The sequence below is a fragment of the Megascapheus bottae genome, chromosome 3, assembly GCF_031878675.1.
Source record: "Megascapheus bottae isolate mThoBot1 chromosome 3, mThoBot2.hap1, whole genome shotgun sequence".
NCBI lineage: Eukaryota > Metazoa > Chordata > Mammalia > Rodentia > Geomyidae > Megascapheus > Megascapheus bottae.
Window position 1 is genome coordinate 5137432 of NC_143511.1, and position 21458 is coordinate 5158889.

General features: G+C 38.6%; 1 protein-coding gene across 2 annotated transcripts in view; it reads right to left on the reverse strand.

Annotated features, from left to right (window-relative positions):
* The window catches only part of Ercc6l2 (ERCC excision repair 6 like 2), an 82381-nt gene extending 65297 nt beyond the window's left edge, over positions 1-17084 (reverse strand). For both annotated transcript variants that reach the window (XM_090329490.1, XM_090329491.1), the window contains exons 1-5: positions 16938-17084; positions 13535-13959; positions 5026-5145; positions 3136-3329; positions 226-387 (exon numbers count right to left, since the gene is read on the reverse strand). In XM_090329490.1, the coding sequence (XP_090185616.1) occupies positions 226-387; positions 3136-3329; positions 5026-5145; positions 13535-13959; positions 16938-17019 (983 nt within the window). In that variant the 5' untranslated portion in view covers positions 17020-17084. The remainder of the gene's footprint in view (positions 1-225; positions 388-3135; positions 3330-5025; positions 5146-13534; positions 13960-16937) is intronic.
* Between the last annotated feature and the right edge of the window lie 4374 nt (positions 17085-21458).

Consider the following 21458-nt stretch of genomic DNA (forward strand, 5'->3'; position numbering starts at 1 on the left):
TGCTGATTAATGACAGCAAAAACAATTTATTTAGGACTGTTCTGCAATTTTATAATTGAAAATGATGATAGAATTAAGTTTTAGTTTTGGGGATCAAAAGCAGTACAAAAAGTCAGCTTTATATGTTTGAAAATAAATACTTCTCCATTTAGCTTTTTTTTCTCCACAGGAATAAAATTTGAAAAATTAAAGATGTAGTCAATATTAAAAAAAAACTTTGCTCACCAGTCCATAACACACCACAGTTCCTTCATGCTGTTCTGCAGAATGGTCCCAGTGAGGCCAATGCGGACATTACAACGCAGAGCTTTCATAACTTCTGTTACTCTTGCCTTTGGATTCTTGATTCTATGTACTTCATCCACAATGATGGCTGACCACTCCAAACTGCAGAGGAAAAAAACAAGGGGGAAAGTAATGAAAGAGAAAAATTAATAAAGAAACACGAACTTGGACAATACCTAATTTAATCTGGTCTGGTCTTACTGATATTTATAAAATCCTATACCCAACAACTGTAAAATAAACATTTTGTCAGATGTAAAACCAACATTTATTTAGGTAAAAAAAAAATACAAATTATGTCTCAATGGCATACCACCAAATACTTACTAAAATGGCCAAAAATAGTAAGATGGACCATGCCTGCCAATATTAGTTAGGCAATGGATCAATAGGACTTGCATATATTCTCAGCAGTCAAATAGTACAACCAGACTGAGAAATGGTTTGGTAGTTTATTCTAGTAGTCAACCTTCCCTTACACCAAAATTCTACTCCCTGGTACTTACTGAAGAAAAATAAAAGTATATGTCACCAAAGTAATACAAAGATATAATAACCTAAATGTAGAAAAAAACTAAAAAAAATCTATGCTCAGTTTGTTCTAAAAAAAAAGAACAATTAATAAATAGCACAGATGAATCTCAAAAATGTTTGAACACAGATGTTAAATACAAGTGAGAACTTTTTGTCTAATTTCATTTGTATGATGCTCTACAACAGCTTAGATTAGGATCTTGATTTCTATCATGATTAATCAGTAATTGTCTATGGTGACGGTTGGAAAATGGCTGTTCATAAAGAATTAAGAGGAAAAGTTTGAGGTGAAAGTATTTTATATTTTGTTTGGGATAGTAGTTAAAAGCAAGTATCTTTTTTTTTTCTTTTTTTGTGCCAATCCTGCACTTTTGAACTTAGGGCTTGGGTGCTATCCCTGAGCTCTTTTCACTCAAGGTTAGGGTTCTACCTCTTGCTCACAAATCTACCTCTGGCTTTTTGATGATTAACTAGAGATAGAAGTCTCATGGACTTTCCTGCCTGGGTTGACTTCAAACTAAAACTCTCAAATCTCAGCCCCCCGAGTAGCTAAGATTACAGGTGTGCACCACCAGTGCCTGGCACAAGTATCCATTTTTTTGAACTATGGCCAATGGGTAGTGGTGTGTAGCTGTATGCTAGCTCTGTAGGAAGCTAAGATAGGAAGATCTGACTTTTATTATCTCTATAAACTTGCTGAAAACGTTTCAGAGGCACAGTACTGTTCTAAGAATATAAGCCAAAATCCTCTAAGTGGCTACTGCTAGTAAGATGTTCTTCACTTACTTCAGTGTTATCTTCAGTCCACATCACTCAAACACTCTAGACCACTGTTAATTTCATTGTATGTGTATGTGTATTCGTGTGTGTGTGCTTTGCTAATCTATATTCACAGTAGACTGCAAAAATTAAAGCCATTCATGTGCCAGGTACGGTGGGTGGCTCATGCTTGTCCTCCTAGCTACTCAGGAGGCTGAGATCTGAGCATTATGGTTCAAAGTCAGTCCCGTGCATTAAAGTCTGTGAGACTTTTATGTCCAATTAACTACCAGAAAACTGGAACTGGTGCTGTGGCTCAAGGGGTAGGGTGGTAGATTTGAGCTGAAGAGCTCAGGGACAATGTCCAGGCCCAGAGTTCAAGCCCAACAACCTACCAAAAATCACTCTCCTATATTACAGACACCATATACAAACAATTCTTGTGCTTTAGAACAAGTATTTTTGGAAAGGTATCTAAATTAAGTTTAGCAGAACAAGAAATTAGGTACCAGAGGCTCAGGCATATAATCCTAACTACTCATGAAGCTGAGAGCTGGAGGATCAAGGTTCAAGTCAGCTCAAGCTGAAAAGTCTGTGAGACTTTATCACTGATTATCAAAAAAAAAAGGTTGGGGGCCGGAATGTTGGCCTAGTGGTAGAGTGCTTGCCTAGCATGCATGAAGAGTACCACATACATAGAAAAAAAAGCCAGAAATGGTGCTGAGGCTCAAGTGGTAGAGCTCTAGCCTTGAGAAAGTCCAAGTACAGTGCTCAGGCCCTGAGCTCAAGCCCAGGATTGGCAAAAAAAGTTGGGCAGGAGGCATGTTTCAAGAGGTAGAGCACAACTGTGTACAAGAAAGCCCTGAATTCAAGCCCTAGTAACAGCCTACATACACACTCATGTGCGTGCACACGCGCGCGTGCGCGCACACACACACACAAATGAAGGGGAAAACAACATGAGTGGCAGGGGGAGGGGGGAGGGAAATGGGGACCATGACATGAGAAAGGTTATCAATGTATGTGACGCACCTTCTATCTGGTGAATATAATGTAACCCTTCTATTAATTACAATAAAAAATATATGAAAAAAAAGTAAATGAACCAGAAACTATAGGAAACCTTATAAAATCCCAAATGAAATTATACTTTATAGTTTTAAAATCATAGTATTTAAATAATTATAAATCATGATTAAATCATAGTAATAATCATAATCATAAAACCATAATGGGACAAATAGAATTGATGTACATAAGCCAGGTGCCAGTAGCTCATGCCTATAATCCTACCTACTCAGGAAGCTGAGATTTGAGGATTGTGGTTCAAAGCCAGCCCAGGCATGAAAGTCTCTGAGACTTTTGTTTCCAATTAACCACCAGAAAACTGGAAATGATGCTGCACCTCAAGGAATAGGGCCTCGAGCTGAAGAGCTCAGGGACAGCGTCCAGGCCCAGAGTTCAAGCCTCATGACCAAAAAAAAAAAAGAAAAGAAAGACAGAAAGAAAAGAAAAGAATTGATGTACAGAGAATATTAATGCCGTAAATCTTATTACCTGTTAAGTTCATCCAGACATAATCGTAGTGTTTCATAAGTTGTTAGAGCAACTTCACATTTCTTCTGCTTTACACGAAACAGTTCGTTGTCTTTTTTGTTACCATGTAAAATAGTGACTCTGAAATATCCCCAAGTATCCAATTCATCTTTCCAGTTGTAGAGGACAGAAAGAGGAGCAACTATTAAGAACATCTAAAAGAAGAAGAAAAAAAAATGGTTTTTAAGAAATAAGAACCCCAAATTGAAACTATCAGTAGGGTTACCTTTAATTCTGACACTGAAGCCAGTTACAATAAGTACAACTGATTGGTTATATGTAGACATGGAATACTGTCATAAACTGAGTTGTACATAATTAGATTTTATTAGAAAAAGCTTTGTCCAAAGGAACAGCTCTTTTCTTATTACTATTTCTATTCCCAATAGGCATTAAGAGATGAAAGTAACTCTCCAAAATACAGACAAAATAAACTAAGAATCTAATATCAAATTCAAGACTCACTTTGCTATTACTAAAACGCAAAGAAGGCCAGGGCTTTTTTTAAGTATACAGTTTACTAAAACATTCATTCCTTTTTCATTTTTCTAGTTCATGTCTCCCAGATAATCTCAATTTGAAGACATGAAAAATTCACTGGAAAATTATATTTCACCTCACTGACTAGTTTATCAATAATTTCACCTATATTTATTCTCATATATTCTGCTTTCCCACCTGTAACATGAATACTTTTCCTTTTAAAATGGACCACAAAAATCTATGGCAAAACATTAGATTTCTTCTAACTAAAAAGCAAAAACAGTACCAATAAAAATCTTCTTTCTCAATACTACATCTCTCTAGCTACCACTGTTACTGTAACCTCTAAGAGCTGATTATCTCAACTCTCCTCCTAATCTCTCTTGAACTGTAAATAGCATTTCTGCACTATTGCTTATACTATAGCCCTCAAAGGCCTATGAGCTAAAGACTTGTTCCTCAGAGGAGGGATGTAACCTGGTAAAAACTCTGGCATATTATTTACAATATCTTCACGAATTCCCTTCTTATGTAAAACTGTTGCCAGAAACGAGATAACCTGGGGTGGTGGGGGGGGGGAGACCTTTTCAGTCAGTGTGTATAATTTATCATGATATACAAAATTTTACTGCTTACATGATTTCCCAATCAATAACAGAGTACGTACAAAATCAGTTAAGAATTTCAGTCTTTCATTGGAATAAATATGCTAATAATTGCCTCAGTTGTCACTGGTAATTTTTAACATAACATCAATAGGGGTCTTTTCTCATCTCTGACTTCTGTTCTTTTATTTTTATTTACTCATATTTTATTGCTATTATAAAGGTGATATATAGAGGGGTTCTGTTTCAGAAGTCAAGTAATGAGTACATTTCCTTTTAGCCAATATCATTTCTTCCCTTTGCTCACTCTAATTTTTGTTCTTACTAACATACTTTAAATATACTCATATTTAAATTTTGTAATTTACTTTTTTTCCTCTATTCTCTCACAAAAGACATGCAAGATATATATATCTGTAGTGACATTGAGAACCAAAGAACAACAAAATTTCAGGGCTAAAAATGATACTTTAGCCCTTCAATATATAAAATACATTGAGAATCATCATGCTCTTTAGAATCCAATTTCATATGACACTCAGAATATACTTATTCCATTGAAAGATTGAAATTCTTAACTGATTTCAAGTTGAAAAAATAAAATTGAACTAGCAATGAAATTGATAACCCTTAAAAATTAGGCCAATATCATAAGTACAATGTATAAAATTTTTCTTTTAAATTTATACTATATTGTGTGCATGAAAACACTTCAGTGTGCCTTCAGAGTACCAGCTTTATGAGGTATTTCTAGATACTTTACCTTTTTTGCTACACAAGGAGGTTCCTTTTTCATACTTCTTAGTAAAAACTCTGGCATATTATTTACAATATCTTCATGAGTTCCCTTCTTATGTAAAACTGCTGCCAGAAATGAGATAACCTGGGAGGGAAAAGACCTTTTCAGTGTGTATAATGATTATCATGTTATACAAAATTTTACTGCTTATATGACTTCCCAATCAATAAGAGTATGTACAAAAATGTTTGCTACAGGGGCCGGGAGTTTGACCTAGTGGTAGAGTGCTTGCCTAGCATGCACGAAGGCCCAGGTTCAATTCCTTGGTACCAAATACATAGAAAAAAGCTGGAAGTGGTGCTGTGGCTCAAGTGGTAGAGCTCTAGCCTTGAGAAAGCCCAAGGACAGTGCTCAGGCCCTGAGCTCAAGCCCAGGACTGGCAAAAAAAAAAAAAATATATATATATATATATATATATATTTGCTACAGATAATATTTATTTTAAAAATATTTTTAAATTTATTTGTTGTTATTACAAACAGGTTATGGATACATAAATCTTTCTTTTTGACCAATGTCTCCCTCCTCTTGATCTCATACCCATCATTCCCTTCCATCCCCACCCACAAGTTACATAGTTCATTTTCAATATAGTGTCTACTGAGTGTCACTGCTCCATTTGTTCACCCTTTGTCCCACCATTTCTGTGCCTCCTCCTCCCCCCAAAGTCAAGTAAACAAACAAGACAAAAGGAAAACAACAACAGTAAAAAAGAAAAAAGAACTTGTTTCCATTTCCTGGAATTCATTTTGATAGATACTTTTATATGATCAGATGCACATAGCTATTGCACCTTCCAGGGCATTTATTCAATAGAACATAAACAAAGCCAAACCAAAGCTACCAGTTCAACCATGTTCATTGCGACACTGTTTACCATAGCCAAGATATGAAATCAATCCAGATGCTCCTCAGTGGATGAATGGGTTAAGAAAGTATTGTTTATCTACACAATGGAATTTTACTCATCCTTCAGAAAGAATGACATTGTACCATTTGTAAGGACATGGAAAGACTTCAAAAAAATTATATTAAGGGAAATAAGTCAAACTCCCAAAAATATAGGTGGCATGGTTTCCCTTATTTGTGGTAACTAGAATGTTCCTATAAATATGCAAGTAAGCATACAAGATGGTAAAAAAAAGAAAAAAAACTGGATCATGATAAATGACCTACAGAGTGAAACAAAAGGAAGATATTTTTAAGATAGGATAACTGGATAACTGATTTTATTTTTATTAACAAACAAATGTATAATGTTACCTCTGAGGCAGCAAAAAAATAATATTTTCACATTGCCAATGTTCCATGATCAATAACTTCTTTCTACTTGATGGATTTGTGTTTAATTACATCAGTTGGGTGGGATATTATCTTACTATGTTTCTATCCATGGAAACACTTCATATCATATATATATATAGATATACATATATATATATATATTTTTTTTTTTTTTTTTTGTGGGTCATAGGTTTTGAACTCAGCCTGGGCGCTGTCCTTGAGCTCTTCAGCTCAAGGCTACTGCCCTACCCCTGGGCCTGGGCATTGTCCCTGTGCTCTTCAGCTCAAGGCTACCACCCTACCCCTGAGCCATTTTCTAGAGGTTAACTGGAGATAAGTCTCAGGTCCTTTCATGCCTGGGATGAGCCACCTCGCCTGGCTTCCATATCCTATATTATAATAAATTATATTCTTCTTATTCTGTAGAAAATAAACTCCTCAAAGGGGGAAATATTTGACTCATAAGTATATGTACATTGTGAATAGTAGTTACGTTTCTCCAAAAAAATCACATGAAAAAGACAAAAATAGTAATAAAAGGGACACATAATCTCATATAATGATTACCAAGAAACATTAAAAATAATGTGTTTAACTGTTAGCAGCTATGTGAACTCTGAGTAGTTAACCTCCATGAATGGTGTCTTGCTAAACAGTAAAAAAATAATATAGACAGCAGGCTGCTTTAAAGACATAGGGGAAAATGCATATATGCTATCCATACATGGGGAAAGATTTGATCATTACTTTAAAAAAATAATTACAATACTCTGATGTTATTACGTTGCCCAAAAAGAATGATATTTTTGCAAACTAGTAAAAGCAGATGTCTATCGAAAGGTTTGTCATAGTAGGACACACTTATAATCTCAGCTATCTGACAGCTAGGGGTAGGAGGACTGCTACTAGAGGCTATCTTGGGCAAAAAGTTAGTAAGGCCCTCTCTCAAAAAGAAGCCAGGAGTGATGGTAAGCACCTGAAATCCCAGCTACTTAGGAGGTAGAAGTAGGTGGATAGAAGTAAAAGATCCTATCTAAAAAGTAACTAAAGACAAAAAGATTCAGGGCATAACTCAAGTGGTACTTAACCCCCTAAGTGCCTTTATTTAAGACTAGCATTCTACTTCTTGAGCCACAGCATCACTTTTGCTTTTCATGGATTTGCCTGCAAAGAGGAAGGCGGGGGTTGCCTTCAAATCATGATCCAGATCTCAGTCCCGAGGACCTAGGATTATAGGCATGAGACACACTGGTACCCAGCTAGCTTCTTGTTTCTAAAATCATTCCTTTCCAAACTCTGTCAAGCGAACACTTTTACAGAATATATTCAGCTCCTCACATAGAATAAACCTGAGTGAGATTAGGAAACAGTGAAATCACCTTCCCTTAGCAAAATAGTCTATTTCCTACAGGATAAAAGGAAAAGATACCCATGTTTCTCTCTTTTCAACTCCTAGAACATAGAAAGGTGAAGAGAATGCTTCAGAACGTCACATCAGCCAGGTACTGATGGCTCATGTTTGTAATCCTATTTAGGAAGCTGAGATCTGAGGATGGTGGCTCTAAAACAGACCAGGCAGGAAAGTCCACGAGACTCTCATCTCCAGATGACCAGCAAAAGGCCAGAAGTGGAGCTGTGGCTCACTGTTAGACTTGAGCAAAAAGACTCAAGGATAGCATCCAAGACCTGAGTTTATGCACAAAAGTATGACAACAAAGAGAAGCGGGGAAGAATGCAGTCAATAATGCACTGTTTAGCCTACAAAACTAAGAAAAGTGAGGGGAGGAATGGGTTGGAGGGGTGACATTGATAAGATGCACTCTATTCATACACTGCTTAGTTAAATGGCAGAGATCTAGAATCTGAATGAATTTGATTACTTTCTGCAATATATTGGTAACTCACTTTCTGTCTCTGTGCCTGAGTTTCTTCATTTATTAAGAAGCTGGAGAGAAAAGCTTTAAAGTTATTTCTATTTCTGTGTGCGTGTGTGCATGTGCATGCGCGTGCATGTGCATGTGTGTGTGTGTGTGTGCTGGTAGGAGGGCTTGAACTCGGGGCTTTCAACTATTGTTTAGGACTGGGAGTTTGGCCTAGTGGTAGAGTGCTTGCGTAGCATGCACGAAGACCCAGGATTGATTCCCCAGTGCCAGATACATAGAAAAAGCTGGAAGTGCTGTGGTGGCTAAAGTAGTAGAGCTCTGCCTTGAGAAAGCCCAAGGACAGGACTCAGGCTCTGAGTTCAAGCTCCAGTACTGGCAAAAAGAAAAAACTCTTCAGCTTTTTCTGCTCACAGGTGAATACTACTTGCGTGGCATCTTTCTGCTGGTTAACTGGAGATAAGGAGTTGCTCAGCTCTGTTTGTCCCAGCTGGCTTTGGGACTTCATCCTCAGATCTCAGCCTTCTGCATAGCTAGGATTATAGGCATGAGCCTCTGATGCCCAGCTCATTTCAATTTCTAAAAATTTAGTAATTTCTATGGAAAGAATGAACTCTATCTTTTGCATAAACATTCACATAGAATGAACACTTCCTGTATTTCTTTTCTCTTTTTTTTACCCTTATGTTTTATCACATGTTATTACAATATCTGATTTTGGTACCTGGTATATTATATATACATTTATTTGTTTATTTGAAATAGGGAAGGAAAGGTGAAAAACAAGATGATTGGGAGGTGGTAAGGGAGGGAAAGTGGGAGAAAAACATGGGAAAGGATATCAATGTTCAAGGAGTAATGTACCCACTACCTGATTAATGTAACTGTTACCCCTCTATGCATCACCCTAACAATAAAATATAATTTTATTAAAAAATAGAAATCTTTATGGAAAAAAGAACCTCATACTTGTAATCCTAGCTACGCAGGTGGCTGAGATATGGGTTCAAAGTCAGTCCAGGCACTGAAGAATGTGAGACTCTTATCTCTAATTGATCACTAGAAAAAAAAAACCCACAAAAAAACCCAACACATTTCCTTACCAAACTTTCACTGTACAGATTAATTGGCTTTCTATCCCATCTGAAAAATAGTCTGAGCAAAGGTTCTCAAATTTTAGTGGGCTCAGAATTAGAGAATTTGTTAAAACATGGATTTCCAGCTTTCCACCACAAGATTCAGAGTTTCTATTGAGTACAACTGGGATGAAAGCCAAGAATTTAGAAACCTAAATTCCCAGAGACACTACTGCTGCTGATCCAGAGAGCACACTTTTGAGAACAAATGCTTCATAGTAAGGGACCACTTTCCACTCTATCAGTGAGCTCTCCAATTGCCATGGTCAGGTTCCCAAGCCTGCATACTCTAGTTAAAATTGTTTATTATAGTTAAATGAACAACATGAACATGTATAGAAGAGATTATTTCTTGAATTAGGTGAGAATTCTGTATATTTTCAAGAAATTTTTTATAAAAATCTAGGTCCTTATACTTGGATTCCCTCCCAACTATCTTTAATTTCTTAGTCTAACTATCATTTATAGAGTAGGTGATAAATTACTGATATTGAATATACCATGGGCACAGACATGAGAAACTTTGGGGGTAATGATATATTCTGTATCTTGGTTGAGGTAGATGGTGATCATTTTAGAGGTGTATATATAACTATAAAATTCTACACTGTAAATTTGTACTATAAATTCCTCAAAAAAAAAGGTACAAAGACCACAAAGAACCATACATATACACCTACACCCGACTGAAGGAATTGACAGAATCATTTTTGGCAAGGACATTACACAACTATAATTCTTATACACTCATTTAAAAAAATCCCAGTCTCATCTGTCTTCAACCACATGACAAACCACACCACCACAAACAAAAACCCATATATTTTAGGCTACTATTAGGTCACTTTGTACTCTTTCACAGCCACATTTTTTAAAGAGGTGAGTATACTTTCCCCCATCATGTTTTCTCCTATACCATGTCTGGCTTGTGCCTCTCAATGTTCAGCAAGATAGATCTGGTTCATCTGCCATATGAAATGGACATTTTTTTTTTTTTTTTTTTTTTTGCCAGTCTTGGGCTTGAGCTCAGGGCCTGAGCACTATCCTTGGACTTTCTCAAGGAGGCTAGAGCTCTACCACTTGAGCCTCAGCACCACTTCCGGCTTCTTTTTCTATGTATGTGGTACCATGGAATCGAACCTGGGTCTTTGTGCATGCTAGGCAAGCACTTTAACCACTAGGCCAAACTCCCGGCCCCTGAAATGGACATGTTAATCCACATCTTTGCAGAAAACAAGCATTAAATACACCAACCTTTCTACTTGAAAAAAAAAGTAGGAAACTATTTTATATAAAAAAAACAAGTGTAGGCTGGGAGTTTGGCCTAGTGGTAGAGTGCTTGCCTAGCATGCATGAAGACCTGGGTTCAATTCCTTGGTACCACATACATAGAAAAAAAAGTTGGAAGTGGTGCTGAGGTTCAAGTGGTAGAGCTCTAGCCTTGAGAAAGTCCAAGGACAGTGCTCAGGCCCTGAGCTCATGCCCAGGACTGGGAAAAAAATGCAATTTTATAACAATGGCAAGTCAGAATGTAAAAGGAATGTAAAAAAAGAGAGAACCAGGCACCAGTGGGTCACACTTATAATTCTAGCGACTCAGGAGGCTGAGATCTGAAGACATCGGTTCAAAGCCAGCGAGAGCACCAAAGTCCATGAGACTCTTATCTCCAATTAGCCACCAAAAAAGCAGAAGTGGTGCTGTGGCTCAAGTGGTAGAGGGCTAGCCTTGAGCTCAGGAACAGTGGCCAGGCCCAGAGTTTAAGCCCCACGACTGACTAAGAGAAAGAGGAGGGGGTAGGGGAGAGGGAGGGAGATGGAGAGAGAGAGGGAGAAAAAGAGGGGAAAGAGAGGGAGACTACAGTCTAAACAGCAAATGTTGACATTCTAACAGCACTTCAAAATTCTAATGAACTCATTAACCATATTTTACATTACTTTTTTTTTTTTTTTTGCTAGTCCTGGGCTTGAACTTAGGGCCTGAGCACTGTCCTTGGACTTTCTCAAGGCTAGAGCTCCACCACTTGAGCCTCAGCACCACTTCCGGCTTTTTTCTATGTATATGGCACTGAGGAATTGAACCCTGGTCTTCGTGCATGCTAGGCAAGCACTCTACCACTAGGTCAAACTCCCAGTCCCTTTACATTACTTCTGATTGGTCATTTTATCTTTACAATTTTTCCTTAAATGGACCTCTGTTACAGTCTACGTGTAGAAAATTATTTTCAATCACATATAACCAAATAACCAAGTAGATGCCCAAGTTTCAAAGAAATCAAGCTCAGTATTAAAGTTAGTATGCAAACTATTTCCTGGTCTTTATAAAAATAACTCCTCAAGAGTTTCACAGTGGGGCTGGGAGTTTGGCCTAGTGGTCGAGTGCTTGCCTAGCATGCACCAAGACCCAGGTTCGATTCCTCAGTACCACATACACAGAAAAAGCCAGAAGTGGTGCTGTTGCTCAAGTGGTAGTGCTCTAGCCTTGAGAAAGTCCAAGGACAGTGCTCAAGCCCTGAATTCAAGCCCCAGGAATGGTCAAAAAAAAAAAAAAGTTTCACAGCACAGAAAGCACAGAATACCCAAGAACAAAGCCTCCCAATGGTTTCAGCATGTCAGGTAATATGAAATAGTGCAATACAATCAGTCACTTCAAAAGTAACCTTGTAAAAATGGAAAATAAATAAAAGTTTTTTATAAGCATGACTTTTTTTTTTTTTTTGCCAGTCATGGGCTTGAGCTCAGGGCCTGAGCACTGTCCTTGGACTTTCTCAAGGCTAGAGCTCTACCACTTGAGCCTCAGCACCACTTCCAGCTTTTTCTATATATGTGGTACCAAGGAATCGAACCCGGGTCTTTGTGCATGCTAGGCAAGCACTTTAACCACTAGGCCAAACTCCTGGCCCCCATAAGCATGACTTTTTAAAACAATCATGAAAGATGAGTCTCAACCCAAGACTAAGTGGGCATAAGAATCTGAATTGTATTTATAAGGTAGTAGTTTCTAAACTGCATGTCATTTTCGTAGTACCAACTTTCTGATTTGAAGATGAACATACATTGGCTAGTCAGTGAATAGCTGTCTAAACAGTGCAAAAACAGTAAAAAACAAAAAAAAAACATGGATGAAGTTATAACAGGGCTTTATTTACTATTCAATTTCCACTAGAAATCATCCACTATCTTGGTTACAGGTGGTAGTTTCTTGAAAGCCCCTTTCTTTATTCTACTCTGCTGAAAAAGTAAATTCATTTGTTCCACAAGTAGGTACTATCTCTTATGCTTTAGACTACCTGCATTGTCTAGGCTTAAAAAAATAATGGCTTATTTTACCTTTGCTTTTCATACCAGAGCTTTACATACCATTGTTGAACTATTTATAAAAGTCAGACTTAGATTTCACTTAGCTTTAAGTTCCACTGAATTATGGAGGTGACATAAATTCAATTATTAGGAAGGAAAAACACAATGATTAATAACAAACTAGGCAAACACTTCTGAAAGTACAGAGTGACTTCTGGGTACAAAGTCAAGACTGAAAATGCTAATCTTTAAGGATCACAAATTTCTTTGAAATCTAACGCGGCTGTAGTAGGAAGCTTCTAATAGGGCTCCCAATTATTGCTCTTAGGCGTACATAACATTAGTATTCACATCATTATAAATCTTCCTGTTGAGTTGTGGGCTGGAGCTAACAACTTGCTAATGAATATGGTAAAATCAAGCCACATTATTCCAAAACATTATTTTTAACATTAAGTATCAAAAAAACATTAGATAAATGTTGAGAATTAAATGTATCTAAAACATTGTATTTCATTTTGAAACTTTATTATCTAGTTGAGACAAAACAAACACACACATACACACACCCTTTTCTCTCTCTTTTTTTTTTCACAGCCAGTCCTTCAACTCAGGGCCTGGGCACTGTCCTTGGACTTTCTCAAGGGTAGCACTCTACCACCTGAGCCACAGCACCACTTCCAGCCTTTTCTATGTATGTTGTACCAAGGAATTGATCCTGGTTCTTCATGTACACTAGGCAAGCATTCTTACCACTAGGCCAAACTCCACACACATACCCACCATAACATTTGGTACTACAGATCTGCATAAGGAATCCTGTAGACACTATCATGAACTTACCGAATTTGAATCATAAATGAATGAAAATAAATACCTGTACTGTTTTTCCAAGTCCCATGTCATCACCAAGAATACACCCTCTTCCTTTGATGTAGTGTCCATAAAGAAACTGGGCTCCTTCCCTTTGGTAGTCTCTCAAATACCTATTGATAGTATAAGGAATTGAGTCTCCATCTTCAGATAACTTAAAAGCATTAGCAGATGATGGAAATTTTCGGTTTGGGAAATAAGGTTTTTCTAAATCTTCATCATCAAATATAAAATTTCGGGGGCATTCTTTAGTAGATTTTATTTCTTGAAGTCTCTTAAGAGGTATTTTCCTTTCTTGAAAATCTGAATATAAGATAACTGCAAATGATTTCCCATTTTCATCCACTGTGATAGATTTTATGCTTGCTTCACAAAGTTTTTCATTATCAGGAGAAGGAGCAAGACATCTTTCTCCTGGATGCCACATATCTACAACAATAAAGAAGAAAATAAAAATTTCAAAATTAACTTTTATAGTTAGCATCACATTTATCCACTGTTATCAGAAAAGAAAATGTACCAAATAAATCTTTTTCAAATCACTCAAATTAAACTCAATATAAAGCTATTTTCTTAAAATACATTATCACGTATTCCCCTATAATAAAGTGTAAAAGAGTATACAATTTGTTTCCCATAATTCTTATCCTGGCTGTGTCCAACATTTTAAATTCTAACAACAAATTCTAGCAAGGATATGGGGAGAAGGGAACCCTACTACACTTCTGGTGGGAATGTAAATTAGTACAGCCACTCTGGAAATCAGTCTGGATGTTCCTCAAAAAACTGAACATAGACCTTTCCTATGATCTATCCACACCACACTTGGCATCTACCCTGAGCATCATGAACCAGGATATGATAAGGTCACCTTCACATTCATGTTCATTGCTGCAATATTCCCAACCATCAATATATGGAAATAGCCCAGATGCCTCACAGTAGATGAGTGGATCAAAAAAAAATGTATACACAAAATTTTAAACAGCATTATTTGCATGGAAATGGATGGAACTAGAACAAATCATGTTCAGTTAAGTATGAAGATCAGAAAGACAAATGGTGCATGTTCTCTCAGATATGTGGAAGTTAGATCTAAAAAACACTGGGATATGACAAATTACGCAGAGGTCCAGATACTCACATACTCTTAGGAAAGAACTGGAAAGACGCAAAGCCTAAGTGCCTCTTCATATTTATATAAAATAATACAGACTGAAACAAATTCCCAAGATATGGAAACAAAAGACTTTTTTTAGTTTTTGATGATTCTGTCTTTTCTACCTTATATGGTATATTCATGTGTATAGGTTCAAGAAAGGGGGTGGGCACAGAACCTGAAGGAAAAGAGATGAAAATGAAGCAGTGGAGTTCACTGGCCATTGTTGAAAGTGATTTGGAGACAGGAAGGAGGGACTGGGTGCAAATGGAGGGAACAGATTATGTACTCATTGTCTGACTCGTGTAAATGAAACCCCTCTGTACATCGCCTCTATAATAATAAAACATTTTTTAAAAAAATCAGTAGTGTTCAAAATTTAATACTTAGAACTAGAAACTCAATAAACACGAGCTGAATTTATTAATGAAAAGTTTCTTGGTCTCACAGATTTTTGATACTTTAGTAAAAGAGGCAAATGCTATGAAATATACAAATAAATATGTAATTATAAGAAGTGTTTTGGTGGGGCTGCGAGTTTGGCCTAGTGGTTAAAGTGCTTGCCTAGCATACACGAAGGCCCGGGTTCGATTCCTTGGTACCACATACATAGAAAATAAGCCAGAAGTGGTGCTGAGGCTCAAGTGGTAGAGCTCTAACCTTGAGAAAGTCCAAAGACAATGCTCAGGACCTGAGCTCAAGCCCAGGACTGGCAAAAAAAAAAAAAAAAAAGAAATGTTTTGGAAGAAGAGAATATAGTTCTATAAGAGAAAAATCTTGGGAAATATATTTAAAAGGAAAGGAGTCTAAGAAAAGCCTCAAGAAAAGCCTCTCAGGTGGCTCAGCATGTGGAATATGCCCAAAGGGCATCACAATTTATAGAATTCTTTCTGGCCTCTGACTTTGGATAATTGCTAGAACGAAACAGATTGCTAAGTTTGTGCTCAGGATGAACCTTTCACTACCCATTCCCCAACCCCTGCAAAAAAAAAAAAAAAAAAAAACTTTAAAATTTGGTATGATTTCCTGTTGTATTAAATAAAGGATTAAGGCAGTAAAGCTCCTTATGATATGGTGTCTATCCTTTCATTCCAAACTGCCTCCTTACTATTCTTCAAACATGAAACCACCTCAGAGCGCTTGAGTTTTCTGACCCTTCCACTGACACTCGTAACCTTACAGACCAAAGTGACCTATTCTTTCACTAGGTTTAGGAATGAGAATCTCAGGCACCATCATTTCCACTCAGCAGCCTCATTTGTTTTCACATCAGACTTGTATAGACATTCAAAGTTATTAATTACTTAATTCCTAGCTCTCAGAGTTCAGGTCTGTTGCTTACCCATTCTGAGATTTAGCCCTGAATTCATGATTTAAGAGATGAATACCATTCTCAAAATTAAAGCACGTAGTGAACAATCCGGATAGTGGTAATTCAGAAACAAAACAAGTAGTATATTTGTTGTAATACTATTACTACTAGAAATTGAGACAAAGGGCATCACAAGATAGTTAACCTTCCCTTCCCTAAACTGTTTGTGACCTGTTAGAGGCAGAGTATAAATCCTTGTCCTGATACACCATGTATTAAGTTTTGTGTAATAAGAATAAAACGGAACAAATATCTCAGTCTGTGTATGGGGACACACCAGTACCAGGGCTTGAACTCAAGGCCTTGTGCTCTTTCCCAGATTTCTGGTTCAGAGCTGGCACTCTGTTACTTCAGCAAAACCCTCCACTTCCAACCTCTGCTGGTTAATTTGAAGGAAAGTGTCTCTGATTTGTTGCTGACTTCCAACTGTGATCCTCAGTTCTCAATCTCCAGAGTAGCTGGCATTACAGGTGTTAAGACAGCTAGGTCAGGCTCAAATCTATCAATCTTTATTCACCTACTTAAACTTTTACTATTCACTAACAACAGGGGCATAAAGGTGGAAAAAAACCATATATGCAGTCACAGAAATGCTTAAGAGCACATCATGTCTCACTGAACACGGACAATGATCCCAACTTTACAGTTAAGTACCCAAAGTTGCTCCTCAAGATAACTGCGAGATGGCTTAGATCCAAATGGCAATCTGCCTCGACAATCCAGGTTCATGGTTTCGGCATGAAGGGGTTCACCATCTGTAGCTGCCACTCAAGAGCCAGAGTACAACCCCAACCGGAAGTGCCCTGGCAGGGCCCGGGCCAACGAGGGGCGGGAAAGACGGTGTCCCGCGCAGCGAGGCGAGCTCGGAGCTCATACCTTTGCGGGCCGTTCCCGCGGGGGACTTCGGGGACGGAGGATCCATCTGGCCTGGGGGAGGAGCTCTGCGGCCCAGCAGCATTCACAACCCTGCGTGCGGCAGGGAAGGGAGAGGCGACCGGGGAGCCTACAGCGGCCCACACCACCTCCCACCGCCCTGCCAACATCGCCCCGCTGGGGCCTGCAGGCACAGGTGGCGCCGGAGGGAACGCGGAGAGGAATGGCAGCACCGGAGCTACAGGGAGCTTTGGGAAACGGGCCCGCGGGGGAAAGACAGGAGACGGGCACCGTAACCTCCGGGATCCCCGGGATTTCCCCCCGCCCTCCCTTTCAGGACCGGGCTTCCGCCTACCGCCCTCTCACCACTTTGGAAAATCTCGCGAGAATGGCTCGGCGTGACCCGCCCACCCCCTGACGTTGCGAGAGAATGTGGGCGGGGCAATGTTCCGGGGGCTGTTCTGGTGCCGTAGGCGCTCGGCGGGAAGCTCCGCGGTATTTTGCAAGTCTCGCGTGGCTTGGTGTACCCTGCTAGGCAGTGGCAGACTTTGCAGCGCCAAGTAGCCGGAATGGGTGGCTCGGTCTCTCTTTTAAGGGCAGCGAGGTCTTTGGGGCCCCAGCAGCCACGGTTGCTCGGGCTGTGGCGGCTTTGTGACTCGTCGCGATGCCGGATGTCCAGGCTGTTTAGGAGAACGGTAGCTCCCTGCCACTGTGCAGCGACTTGGGTCCCGGCCCGAGGCGGTCCACCATCACTCCCACCAGCAGGACCGGCAGCACGAGGGAACCCAGCGCGTTTTTCTCCAGCACCTGAGGTTACCAGTGGCGTTGGAAGCACATTGGGCGAAGGCTAAGCAACCCGTGTGGACGGCTCCCAACGTTGAACGGGCACTGCCTTCCTGACGCTCCAACAGACCTTACAGATTAAGCCAAAAGTGGCCCCGCACGTGGCTACAATGTTTCCATGAACGCTACAGTAGTTCCTTAACTTAGGTAACTGGAATGAGCCTGTGTTGGTTTCCTACTGTGTCTGTAACCAAATGCCCCCAAATGCTTCCGCAGATTGGAAGCTCTGTGCGCGAGTCTCCTTAGCCCTGGTCAGAAGGGCTGTATTGGATTTCCGTGCCCCTGCTGTCTTCCTTCATTGGCTTCTTCGAAGACAGTGACATTGCATTTTTCCCATCCTTTCATAACCAAGTGTCCTGTTCACTGCCCCTGGGGAAGACTTTGATTTCCAAGGACTCACCTGAATAATTCAGAAGAATGTTCCATTTCCCAGTCTGCCCCACTCATCACACCAGCGAAGTCCATTAGGGACACAAACCTCTGTCTGCTGGACGGCCTTCATTATGGAAGACCACGTGACTATTTGGTCTGCAAAGAGATCTTAACTTCTTTGACAGATACTAAAAATTAGAATGTCTTCATAGAAGTCTTCGTGGGGAATGCCAGTTGTTCACTAAACACCACACGTGTGTGTGTGTATGTATGTATGTATGTATGAGAGATGTTGGGCAACTCAATCTCAGTACTTGTCTAACCTAATAATGAAACTAATAATAGTAACCTACGAAAATGGCAATTTAGTTTCATGTTGGGTCTGAAAGCACAGTTTCAGAGGTAGATTGCCTGCCAGGCAATCACAAAAGTCCTGAATTCAAACTCCAGTTTGGGAGTGTGGGGGAGATAAGAAGTTATACATTGTATAAATACCGTTTTAGCTTATTATTTTAGCTAATATTTGATTGTGCTTCCCCAAATTAAATTTTAGACTACGTTCTAAAAATAACAAAAAAAGAATCTTAATTTTATAAATTCGTGTTATAGCATTTACCATTTCTCTCTTGATAAATGGTTTCAACCAATGGAAAGGAAGGAAAGAAGAAGTAAGTAAGGGCAAGAGGAAGGAGATAAAATAGATGTGTCCTGTGTCAATAAGTAACCTAAACCTTCAGGTTTAAAGCACAACACAGGAAAGTGGCTATATTTGACTAAATATTTGAAATGTACACTTTACATGTAAATTATACTATACACTTAAAATGGCAAATAATGGTACTTTTTGTGTTGTGTGTTTTGCCACAATTTTGAAAACAAAACACAACAGCAACAACAAAAAAACTCTGGTCCCAAGTCAGGAAATGTCAAGGCTTGAGCTAGGTAATATGAAAGTTATATTCTGTTAGAAATATGCCACAGGTCCACTTTCTGAATATTGCATCTTGCAGATTTACCGTTACCATTTTACCTCAAAGATGCAATGAATTTTAGAACTTGAAGAAAGTTTAGGAGTCATTTCTTCTAGTTCTCTACCCCTTTGAGAAATGTGAAGTGGCCTCCTAAGGTAACTAATAGCAAATAATACAATACAGACTAGAACAACTTTATGATTTTTATTCTAATATGATATACAAATGTATGGAAGATATTTTTAGATTTGAAAAAATTAAAGCCTGTAACTTTGCTTCATATAATATTTCATACCATATCAAGTAAGAAGCCTTAAAATTATACAAAGAAAAAATTCCCCAACCACTGATCAAAATATTTTTATAAAATCACTCCAGGGGCTGGGAGTTTGGCCTAGTGGTAGAGTGCTTGCCCAGCATGCACAAAGACCCAGGTTTGATTCCTTGGTACCACATACCGAGGAAAAAAGCTGGAAAGTGGTGCTGTGGCTCAAGTGGTAGAGTTCTGGCCTTGAGAAAGCCCAAGGGCAATGTTCAGGCCCTGAGTTCAAGCCCCAGAGCTGGCAGAAGAATAAAAATAAAATAAGGTTTCTGGACCAGGAGGATAGCCTAGTGGTAGAATACTTACCTAGGATGCACAAAGCCCTAGGTTCAATTCCTCGGTACCACATACACAGAAAAAGCCAGAAGAGGCAGAGCAAAAAGTGTCCAGGGAGGTTGCCCAGGCCCCGAGTTCAAGCCCCAAGTCTGGCAAAAAAAAAAAAAAATATATAGATAGATAAGACAGACACAGCAGAACTTTCAAAGAACTGTGCAATACACATAAGCCATGAAAAAGGGAACTAATCCTACTACTCCCCTGGATGCATTATCCATCTTAGTTATCAAACAGTCTGAACACATCATAAGTTCACATAATGTCCTATGTTCAAAGTTCTTACTTGAAATCAGAAAACTGGAAAACTAACTACCTTTGTGAAATGGACTAATAGAAACATTTTCATAACAGAAAATGGAATGAAGAAGGACTCTCCTCATTTGCATGGATCTTTTTCTTAATAAATAGTGTTAATTTTCTCTGAAAAATTTCCATGCCCTCAAACAGATTTAGGATTTGAATTTACAATGTGTACAGTCTAAGAAACCCCAAACAAAGTAGCATAATGAAGTGCCAGCTTAATTGCTTTCTAAAGGCACATCCTTTAGAAAGGGAAAGGTTAAAATAAGAGAGAATACTCCATTAATCAATTCATAATCCTAAAAGTGAAGTATACATAGAAAAAAGTCTTCATAAACAACAGCTAGCAGAAGAGACATGCAATAGAGCTTGACACCAGCCAGAGGCTGCTGGCTCATGCCTGTAATCCTAGCTACTTAGGAGGCTTAGATCTGAAGATCCTAGCTCAAAGCCAGCCCAGGCAGAAAAGTCCATGAGATTCTTATCTCCAGTTAATCACCAGAAAACTGGAAGTGGTGCTGTGGCTTACCGTGGGAGAGCACTAGCCTTGAGCAAAAAAGACCTGAAGGACTACCTAGGACCTGAGTTTAAGCTCTGACTGACAAAAATAAAGAGCTAGAATGCAGATCTTTTCTGTTATTGCAGCTACTATATACATGTTTTATAAGAGTGATTAAAGTACTTACTGTCATTCTTTAAAAATTGGATTGAAGCAGTGCTGGTGGCTCGTGTCTGTAATTCTAGTTACTCAGGATGTTAAGGATTAAGGCTCAAAACCAACCCAGGCACACAATTAGAGATTCTTATCTCCAACTAACCAGCAAAACAGATCCAGAAATGGAGTTGTGGAATGTAGCTTAAGTGGTAGAACACAAACTCTGGAAAAAGCCAAGTGAGAGCCTGAGGCCCTGAGTTCAAGCCCAGTACTGATAATAAATAAATACATACATGAAAACATGAGGAAAAAAAAAACATAAAGGGCACTATCCAGAAGCACAGAATGGCTTTTAAAGAACTTACATAAATGGAAATTTTAGGAAATCAAAATCCATTTATAAGTTGAGGAACACATTAAACATACATAAATAGAAAGTTATGAGCTGAACCAATTTTAAAAATGGTCTCAAAAAGTAGATGGAAAACAGCAAATATAAAAAGAAGTGAAGGAAAGAAGGCTAAAGTATAATTGGAGATCTAGAGGTAATAAGTAGACTAGGAAAAGAAGGAAATATTCGCTAACATCCTAAGATTCAGGAAGTATAGTAAATTGTATGCAGTATAAATATGTCAGTAATTAGACAGTAATTATTTCAGAAGAAAGTAAAACATTTTGAAAACAATCATTACAAATGACAGACTTGATAAAATGACAACGTCACT